General features: G+C 39.0%; 2 protein-coding genes across 9 annotated transcripts in view; both read right to left on the bottom strand.

Moving 5' to 3' along the window:
• Positions 1 to 3,293: 3,293 nt before the first annotated feature.
• ABHD10 (abhydrolase domain containing 10, depalmitoylase) lies at positions 3,294 to 10,282 on the bottom strand. Its single transcript, XM_085073228.1, has 5 exons — positions 10,165 to 10,282; positions 7,158 to 7,341; positions 6,242 to 6,353; positions 5,164 to 5,301; positions 3,294 to 4,119 (listed from the first exon to the last, which is right to left on the bottom strand). The coding sequence occupies exons 1-5, from the start codon at positions 10,256 to 10,258 to the stop codon at positions 3,778 to 3,780; spliced, it is 870 nt and encodes a 289-aa protein (XP_084929354.1). The 5' UTR covers positions 10,259 to 10,282; the 3' UTR covers positions 3,294 to 3,777.
• Positions 10,283 to 11,785: 1,503 nt separating this feature from the next.
• PHLDB2 (pleckstrin homology like domain family B member 2) overlaps positions 11,786 to 23,176 on the bottom strand; it is a 65,539-nt gene continuing 54,148 nt past the window's right edge. For all 8 annotated transcript variants that reach the window (XM_085073176.1, XM_085073195.1, XM_085073185.1 and 5 more), the window contains 6 exons: positions 22,221 to 22,428; positions 20,313 to 20,403; positions 19,744 to 19,890; positions 17,109 to 17,328; positions 14,455 to 14,540; positions 11,786 to 13,736 (listed from right to left, as the gene is read on the bottom strand). In XM_085073176.1, coding sequence (XP_084929302.1) covers positions 13,596 to 13,736; positions 14,455 to 14,540; positions 17,109 to 17,328; positions 19,744 to 19,890; positions 20,313 to 20,403; positions 22,221 to 22,428 — 893 coding nt within the window. In that variant the 3' untranslated portion in view covers positions 11,786 to 13,595. The remainder of the gene's footprint in view (positions 13,737 to 14,454; positions 14,541 to 17,108; positions 17,329 to 19,743; positions 19,891 to 20,312; positions 20,404 to 22,220; positions 22,429 to 23,176) is intronic.

Below are 23,176 nucleotides of genomic sequence, written 5' to 3'. Positions count from 1 at the left end.
CGATGCAAGAGAAAATAGCTTAGCTAAACTGAAACTGTATGAAACACTTAACATGAATTAAGTTACAAAACCCCCCAAAACCAAAAAACCCAAACCAGCTGGTGTGTAATACAAAGCCAAACAACAGTAGAGACAAAACAAACAGAATATTTAACAAGACAAAAAATACATGTTTCTAAAACTGAGCTGTAAATACAGCTCAATATAAGCAGAATAAGAGCACCTGTTTATTAGGAAACAAGTTGAATAACCTTTAGACACTGGTTATTTCATGCAAATCAACCTTATTGTTGAGGATATAGACATTATATATTAACAAAGTATACTTTGCATTTGTCAACAAATTAGAAGTCTGTTAAAAAAAAATCCCAAAATAGAACATAAGAAATCATTACAAAGGATTTAAAAAATCTGCACCATGCAGAGCTTTCCAAGTGTGTAATACCCTATTTTAATACAGTATCTCTACAGACGAATGAAATACTAGTTTTTAAACATGACTAATACTGAAAATAATGACCAAGTAGGCATCTACTGGCAAAGAAAAAAAGCAATGCCTGGGGACAAAACAGTAGCAATTTTGAATGACACCATAATATGGGAATATCACATTATTCAGATTTTCAAAACTTCCTGGTAGGTCAACAGCTACTCAGAGGTAGGATGTAGATCTCTTTATCCCTATTGCCAACAGTCAAAACTCTGGTAATTTCCAGCATGAACACGGGGAAAATGCTTATGCTTGCAAAGATAAATACCAGTGGAACTACCATGGCACAGAAAAAGGTCTGTCTGCATAAGGCTACCTCAGAGCCAGCTCTGTGTTTAAGCAAACCAGATTTACAAATCTGGTAAATCAAAAGTGAGCACAAAAATCAAAAGTGAGCACAGAGAGGATGCTAGCATTCACCGAATTTCAAAACACTACTTGGGATATTGTCTCTATGAAGAAAGTATCACCTCTGTCTTTACCTTTAGGCCATAGGTAGCAAACTTTGGGTGTACCTGTAATGTAAACACTACCACTGATCTCCATTTAACCAGCAGAGAAGTAAAACAGAACTACAAAACAAGTGGCAGCAAAAACCCCTCCTCTGGGATTAAGTTTTCAGCAATGCTGTGGTTTGAGCAATTGATCCTGCACTTTTGTATTCTCAAAAATTGTGCCAACCCTGTTACACTGAATTCTCACGCCTCATGTTATTACAGCAGAATAGTGGGGGGGCAACAACACAAAACACCACCAGCAAACAAGGAAAAAAATGTCCTGAGAACTATTTACACAACTGCTTCACATTTGCTTTCAATTATCTTGCTCTAAGGCATTGCAACAGACACCTTACCTATAAAATATCAATTATTTAATAGAGGCTAAGGTGAAGCATGAATACAATGCAACTCTTTCAAGAGAAATACATAGCTGCAGTTTATGGAGGCACACAAAGCCTTTACCTGTATGTTTACAGGTATAACTCCCTAAAAAAAAAGCCTCAAAACTTTTCAGTCACTGAAATAACTTTAGTATGTGTGAAGAAAAAGTACATCTATTACAACTGGTAACCCTGGGCATTAATTAATATTAATTACTCTGGAATTACTGCAGTCCACTTGTTCCAGCTTTTTCTTCTATTATGAGCCAAACCAATCTAAGAAAAAACGGGATTAAATAAACCCTATAATCTCTTAGGGCAGAAAGTTTCAAAATAATTTTGATTTGACTGCATCTTTAAAATTTGAAAAGTCTATTTTTTAGGTCTTATCAGATGAAAGTGATATGAAGACATGAGATCACAACTGCTTAACAGTATATAAACATGAACACAGCTCCAACTCCAGGAATGCAATTTGCATTAACTTTCTCAAAAGTTAAAAACACATTCCAGAGGTTTTAAAGCTTAAGTGAATTGTATAGTGATACAGACAGAAGAACAGTTTATACCAGAAATACTTGGGAATAAGATTTTGCAAAATGTTCTAATTCCTCAAGCAATTATCCCAATCTAGATTATCCTGAGCTGGATAGAGACTGTTTATCAGAGCATGTAGTGACAGAACAAGGGGGAGAATGGACTCAGACTGAGAGAGTAGGTTTAGATTAGATAGTGATGGAAAAATTCTTTACTGTGAGGCACTGGAACAGGTTGCCCATGAGTTGTGGATGTCCCATCCCTGGAAGTGTTGGATGGGGCTCTGAGCAACCTGGTCTAATGGCCCATGGTATGGGGATTGGAACTGGCTGATCTTTAACATCCCTTCTAACCCAAACCATTCTGTGATTTTATGATTAAATGAGTTAGGGAATTGGTATACTTAAATTAGAACATTTCCATCTAAACAAGAGCCATCTTTTTTTACTCATATCAAAATTCAAATTTTGTACATCACAGCTTCTTGGTTTTTTGCAGTATTGAAGCCTAAATAAAACTGTACTTCTCAGGAACTCATATGAAATTTAGGTTTTCTTGTTGCTGTTTTTTTCATATTTTTATTTTAGTTGTTTGTTTATGGTGGCTTTTATTAAATTAAAACCCCCTACCCCAGCAAAGCCCTGTTCAGCACACTTCTACTGACACAGTGAAACTGAAAATGACAAAATCTCTTGAAATACCTTACCCCAGGAGCTTTAGTCTTTTAAGGTAATAGTAGTGATGCCATTTACTAGTTAAAAAAATAAACCCAGACACAATTATATGCTTTTGACTCATGTTACACATTAAGGCCAGCCTGAACTCATTCCAGCCTCTCACCTAAGTTTCTCTCTCTCAAGCATATGAATGGTGCTGTATTTCTGTACCAAAACAAGGCAATAGTCGCATTTGCAATTAAATTAATTTCCTATTAAAGTCTATGGCTTTACATTATAAGAATTATCCAACTATTAAGCTCTATTTACTACTTCTCAGGGTTGCACTCACACAGCTCAAGAAGAGACTGTTCCCAGTAATCTACAGCTCTCAAGTCACAGCAAAGAGGCAGCAGCACGCTATAGCACTGTACTCCCCACTCTGAAGAAGTTACTATGAAAGTCACCCTATTGATCCAGTTTCAGATCACACCAGAACTGTTCCCTTAACAGTAGCCCCTTGCCATAATTTCATTGTCAAATGAATTATGACAAACAGCCTGTAGAAGATGACACACACGCTCCTGATAAGCACAGATAAGGAGCTCTTAATGCTTTGAGGCCCTGCGTTCCTAGAAGTCAAATTCTTCCCTATGTAGTACCCCAAGCACACCATCAGGGTGTGCCTTCCACTTTTTAATTTTAACAGCACTTCAAAACAAAATAACCATTTATCTGAAATCTGTTTATTGTGCTTCATGGTATTCACTAACTCTAATAATTCAGTAAACAGTCAAGTTGTATTTTGCCTTGCACAGTTGGTTTCAGACATAAGATAAAATGATGTTACAGCAGAAGGGCAATAACTGGTGTCAAAGATATGAAAATAATGTTTTACTGCACAGGCCAATAGTAACAAAAACTTATCAACATTTCAGTACAAAACTGTAGGAAATTTGTGAAAAAAAATGGTTAAAGTGGTGAAGGAGAGGTTCTGAACACAATAGCAGCACTCCTTCACACTTTGGACTGTGTGCAAATGCAGCAATAATACAATACCTGTATTTAGGAAACAGAGGTAAGGAAACAGCAGATAAAGCTCAGTTCCTACTGTGACAGCCACAGGCCTGCCACCATCTGGGTAAGAACAAGGCTTCTGTTACTCAAGGAAAAGAGTCAGGTGTGGAGTTCATGCACTAACGCTACTCTGCAGCTTATGCTACTGTTGACAGCTTGTCAATTAAATCATCAACAGTATTCACAAGGAGTTTTGTATCCTCCTTGTCACTCATGCGATGCTGGCCAATTTTGCGGAGGATAACATCCACGTCCTTGCTCAAAACATGATCAGCAACTTGCATAGAGATCTGCCAAGGGACATCACCATCCTTCATGCCATGGATAAGTCGTATGGGACATGTTACAGGAATAGGACTATTCAGCACACAGTGATTTTCTGCTTCTCTGATAAAGTCGTATGTCAAGGAGTAAAATCCTTCCTCACTGTGCTTTGTTTGATACTTCCATTCACCCTTTTCTTCTATTTCTTTTTGTGCCTATAAAAAAAGAGAGCAAAGAATGGAGAAAACAGATGTTAGCAGTACTTAAGAGTGCCTCAACTTATTTCTGTTTTAAAAGCTGTGGAACTCCCCCAGGCATAAAATTTCACCTTGTTAATTTTTATTAACAGAAGTGTATTCCTGTTCTCCTCACACCATCTGAGAAGACAAAGTCCCTACCATGTCCCAAAAGCTGCTCTCCAAACCTCTCCTGCAAATTAATCTAGTTAAAACTCACCAATGAAAATCAGTTTCTTAGCCAGAATCTATCAGGAAAAAAAAAAAAAGAAAAAAGATGTATAGCCACCATGAACAGTAAGTCTCCTTGGCTTCAATCAGTTCACTGATCCTCAAACAAGGAGAAATCCTAGGGAAAAGACATTTTCCAGCGACCAATCTTTTCAGTCTTTGCCAACAACAGCTGTCTCCAAATACTGTATTTCCAGATTCTTACCTTAGTCCTAAATAGCAACACTGTCACTACAAAGCACCTTAGAAAAAACCCACACAAACTGGGAAAATATTTTAATTATTCTAAAGTATACATTATTTATTGCCATCTAACACCTGATTTACTCTCCTGAAGACCACACATTATCCTCATCAAGGAAGAATCTCACAAGGGCAGTTCCCACTACCTACACCTTATAGTCTTTACAAACACACTAATCTGAAGAATTTCCTTTCTATGCACACAACCTGTGTCATACTCATCACATCCAGTGCCACCTCAACTACTTTAGTAGCTACTTCTCCATCCTTGAAAGCACAAGGATCCCTAGTTCCAATGCAAATATAAGATGCCCAACACTGGGTATCTTATGGACTGCTAACAGCAGGGATCTGACTTCACATCTTTACCACAGCACTATAAGCACACTCTGGCTAGTACTCACACTAGTTCCATACTGTAAGCTTACATTATTCAAACACAGAAAATTTACTCGAAAATTTGCAAGAAAAGTACAGTTTAAATAACATAGTTTCTAAAATTCTTTGTAAAATTTTTAGACTGCACAAAAGCCAACCATTAACATTTACCTCAATGGGAAGCCTCTTAAAAGTTGTTACAACATGATCTGCTGCTACAGCTACTCCAACCAGAGCAGCTACTTTATCTGGGCGTGCTATTGCAGCATGAAGCATCAGCCATCCACCCATGCTGGAGCCCACTAGAATCTGGAAAACAAAATAAAAAAAGAGAAGAAAATATAGTGTTTTATAGGAAATGGCTAATAGTTTTTTCTTCTTGCAAAAAGTATCAGTTTTCACTTCTTTAACTATTTAAACCTTGGGCATTTAAACCTTGGGCATTTAAACCTCCTGCTGTCCTTACCCAGGCAGAACTGCTGTCACCTCCAGTGGAAATTTTGCCTGAGTAAGCACCACAAGATCTGGTATTTATTATTCTGTTTGGCAAGGCTGGTTATTGCTGAGACTGAAACACTGTAAACGAAATGAGAGTTGAAACAATTCAGTATCATTCGCATACTTTTATGTTTCCTTCTTACGATAAATGCACATGGTAAAGGCTCAGTGCAGCAAAAGAAGTAAACAAAAGCAATTAGTAATACAAAATTGCTTTGAACGTAATACTTCTAGGTTGTAGAAGATTCCAAGTTTCCCACAGTAATTTCTAAATTAACTGAAGAAATCAAATGCTGTTTCTCCTGACTTATTTTAATGCTATTTAATTATACAGAGTATCTTGTAATCTTCCTGCAAATCCCTTAATTAATGCATGAGCATGGGATGGTGACACACTTCTTCATTAAGAGGGCTGCACTGCACTGGAACAATTCTGTGTCCCCTGTCAGGTGGCACCTCCACCACCAGGCTTTCTCAGACTCTCTGGGACAACAGCCCTGCTCTGAGCAGGAAATTCTAACAAATAGCCTCCAGGAGGTCCTGCCAACCCATGCTTTCATGATTGTGTGACCTACCTGCTTGCAAAAGAGCTCCAATGAATATGACCTCTCAAATGATTCCTCTTGAGAGTGAGCAGGTGTCAGCTGTTCAGCAGAAGCTACTATTTACCAGAACTAGTATGCCATATTTTTGATCAATGTTATACCCCGAAGAAAAAAATAGTGTTCTATATTTAAAAATAAAATATAACCTGTGGTCCATCCGTAAGTTCATCCAGTATAGACAGAACATCTTTTCTCCACTTCCCAATTGTACACTCTTCAAATTTACCATCTGAACTTCCACATCCTGTATAATCAAATCTGAAAAAGTAACCATCAACATGAAAGTTGTAGTACCATCTACAGCAACACAGACACTAACTAAATGCTACTGTATAATCAAATCAGCAGGGGACAAGATACCAGACTGAGTATTTTCTTACTTGGTCCTGTTTATCACTAGGACCAGAAATCACATGAAAGAGGTTTAAATACAACATACACAACTAAGTTTTGCCACGTTCTCTTACCATTTGATATAATATCATAATTTACAAGAATAGTAAAAAAATTTCCCTTACAGGCAAAAACTCCCCTCAGATACTTCAATTTTAAAGGTATTTTTAAAATGTACAAACTCTTTCAAACACTGAACCCAAATACGAAGACATATGACACTCAGCATTCAATCTAGTGTATCAAAGGACAGCATCACCAAGCAGGGGCATATTCTTCTAAACCCACAGAAGAGACGTGGTAACTTAATCAAACTTGGCAGGTAAGGATGGTGCTTATAGTGGTAACTTAAAAAACAGAATTCCAGGTCCTTCCTTCTTAATTTTTGTGCCTGTAGCCTGACTGTAAAATGTAGCATTGGCTAGACTATAGAAAATTAGAGAATTTTCTGAATTACTTTCAGAATACATTTTCCTGATTAACCTCAGTCTCTCTACTGACAGAAATTCTACATTTGGAAATGGAAGAAAGACTTCTCAGCTTACAAGGTCCCTTAGCACAGGGAACATTCCAATTGAAATGCCAAAGTGTACATACTTGTGTTAAAACCCCTTTCCCCAACCCATGAGAACAGTTTCATTTTCTCAAAAACAATACTCCTGCATGTACCTGATGAAGGCATGACCTAATGATTTGCAGAAATCTTCAAGGGCAGTTGCTTTCTGACCATTCATATTTGAATTGAAGCCTGGAAGGAAAATAACCCCGGGATTCCTGCCTTTTAGTTTCTGATAAGCAATATTTGGTCGGTCTGGTCGAGTAAGAAAGCTGACAGATGACTTCAGCCTGCAAACTAATGAAAGGAGATATTTAGTACAGTTATCATGATAACCTTAGCAGAAGTATTTTATTCCCAGCATTTTATAAACCCAGGGTTCAGCAAATATGGACATATTATGTGAAAATAAGGTATCTTGGCTCAAGAGAAGAAAAAACTGTTTCTTACATTCTTTAAAGACTGACAAGTACTGATGAACCTAAAGGTTTACTGTGATTCATTCTCAAATCATTAAATGCCAACCATATAGAGAGTTCACTCAGCAACTAGCGAAGTGGTTCACTGAAAATGAACATTAAGAATTCTTAGATTTCATCAGACCTCATCTTTTATACCCTCTTGGATACATTTACTCATTTCACAAAAAAATCTTCCCATTTAATATCTGCTTAGTTTAACTTTTTATTTTCAAAAAGCATAATTTTGAGACTAGAGTAGTTTGTGCAATGGACATTTAGAAGTACAGGAGGTGACAAATTTTTAATGAAAATTTAAACTGAAGGACAAAACTGCACCTTTATCAAAACTCTGGATCTACACAATATAAGGAGATACAGGGGGAAGTTCATAATCAAGATTTGGGAAAGAATCTTGTGACTAACTTTTTCATCATGATGAGCATAAAACATTAGCACATTTAAAACCTAAGTAAATAAATAACATTAAACAGGGAAATAAGATTAACAGAGGAAATGCTAACTAATTAATAACAATGCTGAATCTTAACAGCTGCTACAGGATTTAATCTAACTTTAGCAGTCAGTTGTACCTCTACTGCAGGTGATGACAGGTAATTCGTAGAGAGCTGTTAAAGAGACTTAATCCACTCTATTATCCAATTTAGCAAAGTGATTTGTTAAACTGAAAGCTTGGCCAAGTCTTCTAAGACTTTGAGACTCTTAAATCTTAGATTAGAAGACGATTGGTTCTTCAACAGTGGGGCACAGAAACTACGCAACCCAAAAAAAAGTCCTGCAGCCTTAAGTTCTATTTTGTCACCATCAGAGAAATTACATTCAAGGGGTTTTGGGGGGTTGGATGTCCATGAGTAAGTGTGGATACATAACAGATACAGGATACAGCTAGCATTCAGCACTTTCCTACAGTCTAACAGAAATTGTATCACTTGAACTACAGATTAAAACCATTAAATTGCTCCTTAAACAATGAGGTAGTTATTTATCCTACTGATATAAGAGTTGTTTATAAAGGTGAATGAATGCCACAGTAAAGGTATTCAGATGCATCCACACTGTGGCTTTTGATTTGTGTGTCTCTCACTAGGCCAGTCACTTCTTCACGTGCCAGTAGGAGGATATACACGGAGAAGAACTACATTTAATAGAAAAATAATTAGGAGTATTTTTCTCCCCCTTAAGCCCTGATAGCCATCTCTGAAGCCACTGATCTTCCATGCTGCAGCACTCTGGAGGTGTCCTCAAATTACTTTGACAATGGGCAGGGTTCCAACTGCAGCTACAAGACACAACCACTGTCTAAGCTATTTCACAAACTACCCTTCCATTTAACAAGTTAATGGAAGTGCACCAGCAGCAATCCCAACCTGAATAATGCAAACCCCTAAAGCAACAACCCCTGCTAACCCAAAAGCAACACTCACTGCAGTCACCCTCTCAGATTTCCCTTCAGACAGACAAAGCCATCAGCAGCTACCCTGATGGTAGTAATTTCTCCTGCTGATTTTAGGATAGACCGTGGTAAGAGCAGGGAAGCATTTCTGAAGGGTGCAAGGGGGGCATTAGTATTTATAAAAGCAAGTTACAGACAGCAGGTGATTGCTGCAGGAAGACTGCAGGACTCTTGAGTGACGGTATCTATGGAATTCTCTTCATGTTGGAATCACTGTGCACTCTTCTGAACACCAGAAACTGTGACTAAGACCAGTATTGCATATTAAAGCCAAAGAAATCCTCCAAACAACTTTGAAAATGTTCCTGCACTGTGATCTTCCCACTGCCAGCAGCAGCAGCAGCACATTAATGCTACCGTGACAGGTAATGGACTCAACACTGCCTACACCTGGTTTCATGCAACCAGCCACACTCCAGGAGTAAGGCAGGACCAGTTCTGCCAGCAGGAACCGCTGCTTGGCCCGGCCCCAGAGCACCTAAGGACACTCCAATAAACGGATGCTCTGATCATGTCATTAACACACAGAAAGGGAGAAACACAGCAACAAAATGCCACTGTATTCAAGCTTTTATGCAGCTACAGAACGTGCACTCTTAGCGGCAAGTCAGTTTTACTCATTGAGCAACCTTAGATTAGATTCCTCTGTCCAGTTTAAAGCAATGAATAAACTCAACAAGTCAGAGAAGCACGGGGTTTGACACAGCAAGAAGAGGCACTGAGTGTTTGGGCAGAGGCCAATCGCACTCAGAAGCGGACGCCAGCACAGCTTTTCAGGTGCTTGGCGAAGCTTCCCAGACAGGCATGTTTCACAGCCGATCAAGCGAACTGGCGCACCGATTCCCAACTCCTCAAAACGCACCGAGGCAAGAGCTTAAAGCCAGCAAAACGCACGTGGGAAAGCAGCTGCCCTGCCCTGTGCACTGACACCGAGGCCCCTCCGCGGGGCTGGCACGGAGCAGAAGCCTGTCAGGACCGTCGGAAGGGAAGCGAGTTTAACATGCCCATCCCCACCGAGAGCGACGCGCCCCGGCCGCTCCCCACGGAGACGGCGCTGAAGGGGACAAAAGGGTGTCACCCGCAGCTGCCCCGGAGCCACCCGGCGGCGTTACAGCCGGCACCGACACACATCCTGTCCCTCCTACCGGCACCCCTTGTGCTCCGAGCTCCCCGGGGCCCTTCCCTTACCCGGGAGCGCCCGGGCCGCCCTCAGCGGTGACAGCGATCCCCACCCGGCCGAGGCACGGCCGACCCGCACCAGCGCTCCCGCCATAGCCGCCATGGCCGCCGCCCGCGCACGCGCCACACTCCGCCCTCCCCCCGGGTGTGAAGCGGCGGCGGCCGGGGCGGGGCGGGGCGGACACGGTCTGCGGTCAGTGCCCAGAGCCTCCTGGGGAGCGGGAAACGAAGTTCTATCGATAAAAAACCCCTCAAAGAACATCGAGCGTGCGTTTCCCAGCGTGTATGTTTCTCCTGAGCCAGCCGTGCCTTGTAGCCAAGAAAGCCGAAGGTATCTTGGTGTGCGCTGGGAAGAGCATTGCCAGCAGGCCGAGGGAGCTGATCCTGCCCCGCTGGGGCTCCTGAGGACAGGAGAGACATGGAACTGCTGGAGCGGCTCCAGTGAAAGGCAACGAGGGTGACTGAAGCATCTCTCGTAGGAGGAAAGGCCGAGGAACTGGGCCTGTTCAGCATGGAGAAGAGATGACTGAGAAGGGACCTCATTTTTAGGCTCACACCTCCTTGCCTTTTCTCCTCAGCCTTAGGTCTGTGAGCACAGGAGCCAAAACTGCCTTTATGCACTGTACCTTTTATATACAGGCCATGGAGGCCACAAAGAAAAGAAAATAATCGTAGACTTGCCAAATCATTTAGGTTGGAAAAGATCTCACATATGGAGTTCAAGTTGTGACCAAATGCCACCATGTCAACTAGATCATAGCACTAAGTGCCATGTCCAGTTGTTTCTGGAACACTTCCAGGGACATCCCTTCACCACCGCCCTGGGCAGCCCATTCCAATGCTTGACCGCCCTTTCTGTGAAGAAATTTCTGCTGATGTCCAACCTCCCCTGGCACATGACAATGAATGCTAACAAAGGTCACCTCCTGCCAAGATAAGGGTGTTTTCCCATCCAAGCACCAGGCCAGCACCTGTAGGTCACGGGACAAAGCAGATGAGGTTTTTAAGATTCAGCCTATGCTGTTTGCAATTCCCAAAGATCCTTCAGGGTAAGCAGGTGTTTGACTCCTATGCAGGTAAACCTGGCAGGTTTTTATCATCAGTGCAGACTGATCATAAAAGGTGGTGCCTATCAACCATGCTCTGTTTATGTTGCCTTGATGTCCACCTCTACAGTACCCACCCCACTCTGTGACGATGAGAGCAAACTTAGTGAAATCAATCATAAAACCACATTGGTTTTCATTTCCACAGTGAGTTAATACTTCCTTCTGTTCAAGTAATCTCTAAGTAAAAAACTGGGAGAACACAAAATCTTTAACTCAAGCAACTGGTTTGCAGTTAAACAAAAGAACTGTCAATCTCCAAGGCCGGTGATGAATTTTTCAAACAGCTTCATAAAAAATGAAAAAGGTATTATATTATGTACATGCAGTAAACAGACTACACTCCTAGTTTCACTGCCCTCCAAAGATTATTTTCCATAGCTCTTTCACGGGAAAATACATGGAATAGTTCAATTAAGTGTTACTGAGAAATACAAAATTGCTTGCATGACTGTATATAACTATTTAGAAGACAAGCAGAAATGTCTCAAGATAATGCAGCAAGAAAATATTTGAAACAAGCGTATTTTTAAAAATGTTTATTGAAATGCCTTCATTGCATCATGCAGGATACAAAAATCATTATTAGAAAACCTTTATAACTATACTTAGGAGTAAAATCAAGATACATAAGGGAAAAATAATAACTGTATAAACAAAAGCAATTTATTTCTGATAGTGTTTTAAATTATAGATTACAGGCTGTGATCTGCACAGATTATAAGAATTACCTTGCAACAACAGTCCCTTCTATGATTCAAGTCAAAACTGATGTTTGTCATGCTAGAACAACCACATCACCTGTGTATACCACAAACCTGTTTATTAGATGCAGGTTTTAAAAGGTGTAACAAAAATATTCTGCCAGCATACTTCTATTCTGTTTTCAGCTTATTTATTCCATCAAAAGCCATTAACTTTTCATCAAGAAATAAAAGGGCTAATGTGCTTTCTTCTAGTACACAGACCACAGAGCATGTAAGTTTCGATTCTGAAACAGAACCTCTTTAAAGTCATAATATAAGAGACCTTCTTGAAGTTCATTTCAATTAAATAATTTATATTTTTGCAATATTACTCAAGGACTTGGAAGCAATTTTAAAATGGGAGACCACTGCACCCTCAGTATTTTTGCTGTTTTAGGCATCTCAGTCCTTACTACTTCAAACTTTCAGGGGTTTTTATTCATGTACTGCTTAGTGTAAACTCTGAGAACTCACCTCTCTCTTTTTATTCTATTTGATGGCATTATTCTGTGCAGATATACATTAAACAACAAAACAACTCTCTGGGACTGAAAACCTGGCTCCAAAGAATTGAGATAGGTAGAGATTTTGGTGCTGACTTCAAGGCAGGCAACATTTGAGAGATTTCAGTAGAGCATTCACTTGGCACAAAGTAAGATTAGAAAAACACTGGGACCTTACTATGTAAAAGAAAATTGCTGTAGGGTCCAGAATCAGCTTATTCTATTCAACAGGGAAAATTTTTAAAAATCTCTCTTCATGAGGGATTACATAAGTTAATACATATGTTTCCATTTCTCATCCTTGTGGAAAAAATGCATCTTTTTAAAGCTATCCTCTTTTTTCTTTTGTTGAGCTCCACAGATGCAAACTTTAAACATACAGTTGTTGCCACAAAGTGTTTGAACACACAGAATATCACAACAATTTAATTACATTAAAAGTCATTAAGAGTTTTGGCACTGTCCCCTTACAGAAAGTTAGGTACAACTAACAATATGAAAACATGGTAAGGGAATCGTATAACTCTTTGGCTCTGTTGTTAACACTTAACTACTAAGGCAAGAACTGTGTGTACCTTAGGGCTGCTTTTTTGTTTGTATTTTTATAAAATGCTTGACTAAAAGTTTTTAAAAGTCACCTAATCATCTATAAATGTCCAATGTTGCATATTAAAATATATGCTAATTACGCCCTTTTGTTACACTACTAGAATTTTTGCATACCAATGAGAACACACACACTTGTAAACTGTTCAGTATAAGTTTATAAAGACATTCTCTATAGAAGAGAATTTGTAGAAACTTATAATTCAATCAAGATGCTGTAATTAAAATTGCCTGATTATCCATTTTGGAGCACCACGATTCTCTCAATACCTTTAGCTCGTTCATTCCCTATAAAGATCAACTAAAACAGGTAACAACCCCCCCTCTTCAATGCATTTGTAACCCCCTCTCAATCTGAGGTTTTGGGTGCACATCATAAGGAGGACATTTCAGGGTATTCGCTGGCTTTTCAGCTGTCACTAGGTATGGCTAACTTCATTAGTTACATTATTGCAGGATGCCCTATTGCTCCCCTTTTATTATAACATGAAGTGGGTGTAGCCTTCTGCGCCCGTAACAATGACATCCATCCATATCCTCATGGCTTCTGGAGAAGGAGCAACCATGTAGTAGATGCGGTCATGGGTCTTAACACTGAAAGTCAGCAAGGGGTTGGGACTCTAGAATAAAACACAAAGAAGGTATCAAAAGAGCGAAATCAAAGCCATTTATTGGTACTGGAAGTGGAATTGCTTACAGGGATTTTTATGAATAGGGTTAAGAAGAACGATAAAATGCTGTACCACTGCATCTTATATTGCAACAGAGATGCATTTAATGTGTTTGTAGCCACCATAAACACCTTTTACTTACAGCATTTTTCCAGTAGACTACTATACAGTGCTAAAGGGCTCCAAGCTGTTGTTTCATGCCTAAATGACTAACTCCCCGACTCTGCCCAGTGGTTTTCACAAACTGTTGACAGCTCATTTAAATTACAGATGAGAGGCAGGGGGTGCCATAAGCTGCCGGCACAGTTCACTCCCTCCCTGGGACAGAGGCATGCAGCCAGCCCTTGATTTGTCCAAGCCACTGATTTCAGTCGTCTTGCTACAAGACTACAGCACTAAGGAACTCCTTGCACCAAATCCCACTTTGCAGGTAGACACACTTATCTCTGCTTCCACCAGTATAAAAAAGAACCAAACCAAATCAGTGCTAATCACTGATTAGCTTCCTCTTCTTTTCCTCTACTCCAGGTTTTTTGAAAGTATTTGTTTTGTTCCTTTTTCCCCCCCACCGCCCAGTAATGTTAGCTCTCCCTTTAATTTCACAGCAGTGACCATGCTTTGGGTACTCTATGTGGTATGTAGTTAAAACAGCAATAACAAAGTTTACCTTATATGCATTCTTTAGATGATCATAATAGACTTCTTCAATTGCTTGAAAATATATTACACCTTTTAATTTAGTTTCGTGTTTGTCTAGAATGGAAAAGAGAGAAAGACTTCAGAACTGAAATGAACAGCAAAAGCAAAAACTTAATTTGCATTTCCATATATGTTCAGCTGACAAGGAACTAACTTAATAGTTCTGCTTCTGAAATCCCACAGAAACCTTCAACCTTTCTTACTAGTTTGTTGGTTTTGTTGAGAGATGCATTTTTGACTTTAACGTGTTTCTTTTTCACCTAGTTTCCAAAGATAAAAGCTTTTGTAACTTCCTCATCTATTTGCAAGTCACTCCCTTCACTGAAATGTTTAAATGTTATATATATAGAGGGTGTTAGCCCACAGAAGGACAGATGTCTCTCAGATACATCCACTCTTCCAATTCCATGAAAACAAGCCAGACTTCACACAGTTTGCAGGCTAAGATCTCCACTTTGCCTTCAATGGAAAACTGTCATGATGATCAAATTTTCAATACAATCTGACAGCAAAACCTCTGTATTAAAACATAATTTGTGCTTGTACATTTAAAAAAAAAAATGCTTCTTCACATGTGAACTTAACAGTCTCTACTATAATGTTTCGCGAGAAAAAGGAGCAGGGCAGGGCAGCATCCACCCTCTGTTTTCCTGCAGTGGGAAAAGAAATTGTTAAGAAGCATCACAACTGCACATGGACACTGAAGGCCAAACTTCCTTTCCCTCCCAGCACTTTTGTATGAGAATATAATGCTTTCTGACCCCAAGTTATAGTGTGACCTCAACACTGAACAGTCATGCAGAACATCTTTGTCAGTCCCATGAGGGATTCTGCTGTCATTTTAAACACTTGGGGAACTCAGTTTACATCCTATGGGTAGCTGCAGTTCCAAAAGCTTCATATGATGGCAAAATGAAATCCCAGAGGGCAAACGATACAGCTTTGGCAATCTGCCTGCTGGCCCCTGGAGGCACAGTACTGAAGCACTGAGGTATTGGATTATGAGATTACAGCACACAATATACTGAGAAATGCAGCACTATACAAAGCATACTGTCTGTGCAGTGCAGGTAGGCAGGGCATCCACTCTCCTTTCAAGCCCCACCTGTGCCCTTGGTCATAAGAGTGTATCAGGTCCCATCGCAGGTGTCTTTGTAGAGTTCCCTGAATGCTTCACTTCAGAAAGTGCAGATGCTTCAGTCACCGCACTAAACTCTCAGACTTTAGGGTAAATTCTTTGTTCGGTGCACTGGCAGAACTAAAGCAATGTATCAGTACATTCACTTGGAGTTCAACTACTCTGAATTTACAGCGCCAATACTTATTTTGGAAGTCTACTATGTATTTAAAGTTCTACATGGATCCTCGTACAAGCAGTGGCATTTTAGTGCAGCTGGTACAGACTTCTCATAAAACTATGCTTGTTGGCTGGAGTGCTTGAGACATTAGGGAAAGTTTTCTTTGGTAATTGAAATTTCATTATGGTAACTGTTCTGCACTCAAAACTGAAGCGGTTAAATGTTAACATAACTACTAAAATGAGAAAAAAAAAAAGATCAGTACCAGATGGGAGCACTACTGTGTGTTACAGGCCTTCCTAACAAATAAAGCAGATGTTAAGAACAAAATAAAAAAATGTCTGACACGTTCTTCATCATATTACTGCAAACTAGTAAGAAATAGTCAGTGGGCATGTAATGAATGAATGTAATGAATTCAAGTACATGTTTTAAAAAAGACAGAGAGCAATGCATAATCCTGCCACCAGTTTTAAGTTCCTTACAAGTTGTTGGAAAGCAGTTATGTCATTAAAGTAAATTAAACTGTTTGGGTGGTTTTTGTATTCGGTGTTTTTTTCTGCTTTTTAGCAATAGCCATCCTACATATGCCTCTTCTAACAAATATTCAGAGCACAATGTTACTTTTCAGGCTTCCTCTGAAACTTCAAAGTCAAACCATGTGTATATTTGCACATAATTTGGAGAAATATGTATGTTCCTAAATTCCAAATTCCTGCATTTACCCCAAGATAACAAAGTAGTATAATGCTTATAATGGCTCCAGATATTGTATAACACAACTTAAGTGTACAGAAACCTCTTTGGAGTATTGCATGTTCTTCATCTGAAATTCCTAAGACTTTCAAAATAAGTCAAACTCAAAAAATATACCCCTGTTTTTTAATTTCCTGAAAGTCTTTCCTGCATATCAAGCAACACGACTGCAGAAACATTAAACTTAATTTTCCTGGTAATTATAATAAATTATACTCTTGTTTGATGGGCACAAGAAATCATTCACTTATTGAGTGGAGTGTGTAATATTTAAAAATAAAATATGTTGACCCATTATTCTGTGTACTTGTAACCTGATCATCTTCCATTCTCTTGCCTTTCTGCATTTCTTCCTTTGTTTCACTTTGTATGCTCAGTTCTGCCTTTACCAGGCATGAGGAATGAACTCTACAGGGAAGGGTTTGCATGACCTCTAAGTGAACGTGTAAAATACCGGATGAAACGGAAACCTCAGTTTTATCTGGACTCTCTACTTGTTCATAACTCAGTTGAGTTTGATAAGAAAATAGAGGAACAGATGTACCCTAGTAGCAATCCTGCAACCTACCTGCATAATAAGTAAAAGTTCTCTTGTTTCTGTCAAAAACAAACCACCGTTTTTTCCACGTTTTAATTTTGCCTCCCATTTTAATCAGAAAGCCTCGGCAGGTCTTCTCTGTGAGGGAGATGTGGTAACAGGTCTCTATGTTGTGCCCAGCTGTTTCAATGTGACTTCGTAGGTCGAAGTCTTCCTTTCTAACAGGCAAATAGCGAGTCAAGGGACGAGCCTACAGGAAAGAAAAGAAAATCATGTTAATTGTTAAGAGAAGCCTTAACATTTCCTACTCTTTCTGCTGCAAGGACACAACTGAAAACTGCTCATAGATTCTAAGAATGAATGTAAGAAAAATTCAGAGCTTTTATTGCAGCTCTAATTTTCTTGAAAAGAAAAATCTGTTAAACTTTTAACTTTACAGTGTTGGATAACTTTGTAAAAGCCAGATAGAGCATAGAAGCTTCTTGAAATCAACAGGTGATAAACTGGTAAATCAGGGGGCACACTACAGAAAGGTTATATTCGAATGATGCCATTAATTTAATGTAAGGATTTGTTGTTGCTTTAAATGAAGTTCAAGAACTTCATATGTAGGATATTAAGAAACCCCTTTATTTATCTGGGCTAAATACTCACTGCACACATGTCGCTCTTTAATTCTACTGCTACAGGTATTTTCCCGCAGAGTATAATATATAGATAACAAGAACATGCTATTGCAGAAGACATTAATAATAAGAGTGAACTGTAATCTCCAGTTAGTTCCACAGAGATTGTGGCGAACAAAACAGAATTATTTTCTGCTGAACAATTTAACTGTGATATCTGATTCACAGTATGATACAGAGACCTGAAGTGCATCCCTCTAAAAAAACAGCAAAGAAGTGCAGGACACAGTGCCTCATTCTTGACTGCAGTTCAGGACTCCACAGCAAGCCTGGATAATGTCAGTTGGGAGAAAATGCAGGAAGAGATAGTGATTTGGGATCTCTGCCAGCTGAGGGAATATTTTTGTTTTCTGTGCCTGGAGAGTCTATGCACAACCACCACCCCCGCATTTTAAACACAGAAGACAGGTCTCCCAAGGCTCCTGCTGCAGTTGAAGCAAAGAGAGGCTACTCTGGAACAGAAGCTGATTTTAGCTGCTTTCAAAGATCAGTGAAAGGAGTATCTCCCTCTCTCCCTCTGGACTTCAGAGAAGTCAGTGACCTGGAGAAACTAATCTGCCCCTGCTCCATTCCTAAAGTTAGCCTGTTAAATCCCACTGTGAGTCTCAAATCAAAGGGAGTTTCCCTCATTGCATTCCTAAGAGCCTCTTGGTGCAATAGGAGCTGTTGCCCACAAGAACTCTTAGCACTCTTCTAAAATTATGCAGTTGTGTATGATACAAACTGACACCAGCTCTGGCAAGTGCAAAGGTGGAGTTCCTTCCTCTCCTTTACATTTCTTGAGTGTCAAAGAGTGCTGGGAAAAAAACATTTGGTCTCACTGTACAAAGGAAAGAAAAAAGTAAGCAAAAAAATCATAGTGATTTTTGACAGATACGTTTTTGTCTTCCTGCCAATTCAGTCTTCAACCTCTCTGCCAAGTCTGCCAATTAGCAGTAACTGATAGGACATTCTATTACAACACATGCATTCCCTAATTTGGGATAAAGATATTAGCATTGCATTACTGTTTACGCCATACTTGACTTGCCAACAAAATTTCACAGAAAATAAGAAGGCAATCTAGCAAGTAAAATTTAGCATTCATAATATTATACGTCAAATATAATATATATATTATAATTTTACATAGAAACAAAGGAATGGATATATTTAACCAGAAATAGCTGGTTAAACACCAGCAAAGGTAGCACAGATAAAACCAGAAAGATATTCCAATATGACACAGAATCTTTTGCACTCAAATATATCCATTAAGATGGAGGCATTGTCTTGCTCTGGTGTACTAGCAATGACCGCCTAGTTTATTTGCTGTACTCTATAGATATTATTGGTTTTGGAGGAATAAACAAATAGCTAAGACCCTAAGTCTAAAGAAAAAGAAAGCTCAAGGTACCTGTGAGCCCTGCGAAAAGCAAAAATATGGAGGAGGTAACACTTTTTATTTAAGTAACGTTTCTCATGTTGTATGGTCCCATTAGCTTTAGGAAAAAAAAATTACTCTCTATGGTAAATATTTACTCTCTTTCAGATGTGGAGCTGAAAAAACTTCCTTATCTTTTTCTTCTCTGTCAAATGATTTGAGATAATAATTCACATTCCAAGGTATTTTATGTATTAAAAGCAAAAGCAAAAGAAAACAAAAAACCCCATAAACTCTGCACCAATGGTTTATGAAATTAACAGACTCACAAATTTCTGTTGTTCTGGCCAAAAAATTCTGCTCTGCCTATATTCAGTAACAAACTTTATAGGATTAATATTGATACTTTATATATAAAAAAGCTAAATAGATACCTATACTGTTATCTAACTTTAAATGAATACTTTTAGCAAAACAACTGCACCTCAGAAATACTAAATCCATCTGTTCAGCTGAAAGCAGTTCTGTTTACCATTGGCAGAAACACACTTAGTCCTTTCTGTGTATGAAGGGGAAGTCTTGCAGTTCAAAACCATTTCACATCAACATGTCTGACCTGTGCTCTTTGTTTCTCACGTATTTTGACTTCTTTTTCAATTAATTTTTGCCTCTGGCTCGTTTCTTCCTCCAATCTTTTCTCCAGTTGCTCTCTGCGGCGTTTTTCTTCTTCCAGAGCTCGTTTCTTTGCTTCCATCTCCCGTTCCTAAATACCACAGCATACACAGAATTTCAATTGTATGAGAAACTGTAGTTGGTAATGTGATTTCTAAGCTAGGGCTAAATACCTTTTTGCCCCCTAAGTAGGCAGAAACATATATCCAGCACAGTGAACTGAAATTTGGAATAAGAATTGCAAATAGAAATGAAGGTTTTTCTTAAGCGGCTCCCCTAGCCGGTGTCAAACCAATGCTGATCAAGTTTCTGATGGGATTTTGCCATCAGCTTGCCCTTTGAGATAGCAGATATTGCATATAGGCTCTAGAGTGTAGTGGGAGGTGGAGTCAAGGGGAAGAGGTAATTTTTAAGTGTCTATTAGGTATAAACTGGTTGGGGTTCTGTGTTGCATTTAGGATAATATTATCCAAACCAACATGCCTACTCTTGGTTACTCAAAATTACGCTTACCCTGGTCTCAAGCAGCCGAGTCTTTTCAGCATGCGCTTGTTTGAGAAGTCTCTCCATCTCTTCTATTCTTGCAACGTTTGAAGTGCTAGCACTGCAAAAAAACCCACCCAGAGTTATTTCAAAGAATAGCTGGTATTTAAAGAAATATTTTGCCGTCCAACATAGTTTAAGAATGGAGTTGATAGTGTTCTGATCCAGTTCAGTGCAGTAGCCACTAACAAAAAGGAGGTATTACGTGTTGTGAGTCGATGAATGACTACAGTGGTTCTGTTTCTTCTGTACTTTAAGCACCACAAATTTTATGCGTTTCTAGAAAAAAATTATTTCTCTCACCTTAAATATAGTAAAATATAACTTACACATTTTAAATAGCTCAGTACAAAGCATCATAAAAATTGTTTTCCTTTTGTCCTAGGTTGCAATATTGATGTAGTTAAGTATTCTATTACCACCAGCTGTGGGCCATTAGCTGCTATCACCCCCTCCGGATGACAGGCAATGGGCAAACCAACACACCTTTAAAGTCTCATAGGGTGGAAAATTAACTGCCCATCTTCCAGATTTGATCAACAAAATCAGCTCACACTCTTTTCTTCTTCCACCAAAGTCTGCCTTGTGAGAAACTGAAAGATCTGTTGTAAAGGGTCTTTTTCTGGTTTTTGTATTGATTTGGGCTATTTGTTTGTGTTGTTTTCTTTGTTTTCTTTCTGGCATTGACTACTGGAGTCAGAAGGAAGCAGAAGAGCAAACAGCACCACTGAAATTCAACAGCTGTTGGGGCTTCCCAGTCCTGGGCTGGAGACTGGACTTATTAGATGGCCTCGAGGCAGCTCAGACACACACCATTCTCCTTCAAAATGGTCAGAGCAGCAAGTCAGAGAGAGAAAGGTTTCATATCATTGCCATATTAGATCAATGCACAGAATTAATTCTCAGCTTGTCTCCAGCTCTCAGAAACTTGCTGACTATCCATTTAAAACTGAAATCCTCGAAACCCGAGCACTAATGTTTTTACTTTAAAAAAACAAAAACCAGCACCAACCAATGCAAAAAAGCCCAAACAAATCAGCCAGCAGAATGACTGCCACTGGTATTTTCTGAAACCCTTAACACTGCAGTGATAGCAACTAAAAGGGGAAATCAGGGGCTTCCCTGTCACAGCAAACAGATGCTAAGTAAAACACAACATGCTAGCCAAAAAGCTGTCCTTGTGTTCACAAGGGATTCATAATGCTGTGACAAAGCTGTACTTAATTATCAGCCTCTGCTGGGGCAGAACTGTGAACAGGAATGAAAGCACTACCATAATGCTGGAAATAAAAAACAGACTGTCAGGAGAAAATTGTTTGCACACAATTTTGAGACTCATCTGGACTTTTAACACAGATCACGCAAATTCCTTTGATCTGAGGAATAGTGTCTGAGCTGACAACCTCTGAGGATGAGAAAAGCAAGCCTTCCAATGTCATCTCTTCGTTTTCACTGACCCAGAAAAGGGAGAGGAAAGGGCAAAAAAGACTGTTGGAGGAAGCACAAGTCTTTCAGCTTAAGCATCTAGCTGGTTAACATGCTGGACTTCTAGAACAAGTGTATGTCATTAATGGCAAATGTTCTTGAGAAATTTCCTATCAGAGGAAATTCCTTCCGTGTAGTGACCAGGGGAGGAAGCACTGATTGCTCTGTAGACTTCAGCATTATGACTTTTCCATGTTTTTATTTTCCATCTTTCAATAAACAGGTGAGATGTAGTTAAACCTGATTACGAGGAGCTACACAAATATGATGCCCATCTAACGATCCTCTATTTTCTTAACCAATCAGCAACATTCACACTATCATAGAGTCAACATGTACTTAGTCTCTTTTTTCATTATGACCACTGCAGGATCAGAAGGAAAGAAGATTTACCTGGAGATGTTATCTGGTGAGCATGCTGATATGCTTGTCTCCATACTGTCAGAACTGTCTAAGCTTAATGTATCAAAGGCATGGTCCTTGTAACTACGATCTGGGTAATGGAAGCTGTTCAAATACACATTGGATTCTGATGCTGTTCTGCTGTAGAATTCCGGAGACTTCTGCCTTTGGTTTTCAGAGATGCGGTGATGGTTATACCCTATAAAGTACAGAGTGAACATTGATTTTACACAAAAATTATGTGACACAAGCATAACTTGTTAGCAGCACAAGCATTTTGAACATCACCTCAGTCCTTACTGCACTGTGACCAAGGTACTACAATATTATGGTTAATTTTACAAGTTAATCACAGTGAAATAAAAGCTTTAAATACCTGTTTTATCTATGATGGATTAAAACATACACACATTAGTACAGCTGACTTTTCAATATATGTTCTTGCATGTGTATTATGAAAATCTAATTTGAACAAATGAAATTTACATTTTAAAATGAAAATTAGGCCTAATCTGGAAAGTAATGCAGTTAAATTCAGGGATTTAGAAGAAATTACACTGACTAAATTAGAGAAAGAAGAAGAAGCAAAAAAGTCCTGATATTCAATATTCTTGAGTACTTGTTTGGTTGATTTTATTGAATATGGATTATTTTTTGTCTGCTTGGGAAACTTTGCCTTCTGGTAACTGCAATTGGACTCTTAGTTTCAGCTGAAATAACATGGGCTGCTTGTTATAGAATCATAGGTACTAGTGTAGGGGTACTTTACTGGAGTTTTGAAACTGCAGTTCACCATATAGGATTGAAGCAGATCCTTATAGCTCAATGATTTTGAAGAAAAATAATGTTCATGCAAAGGTTCTGCTGCTATTTTTCCACAAAAACATTTTTTTCTGAAAAGTCATCCTTCTTGAACACAGGGAACTTTGCCTATGTGTCCTTTGAAA

Source organism: Lichenostomus cassidix, chromosome 1 (genome assembly GCF_008360975.1).
Source record: "Lichenostomus cassidix isolate B80296 chromosome 1, HeHo_3.0, whole genome shotgun sequence".
Classification (NCBI taxonomy): Eukaryota; Metazoa; Chordata; class Aves; order Passeriformes; family Meliphagidae; genus Lichenostomus; species Lichenostomus cassidix.
This window is presented reverse-complemented; position numbering and strand designations above follow the sequence as displayed.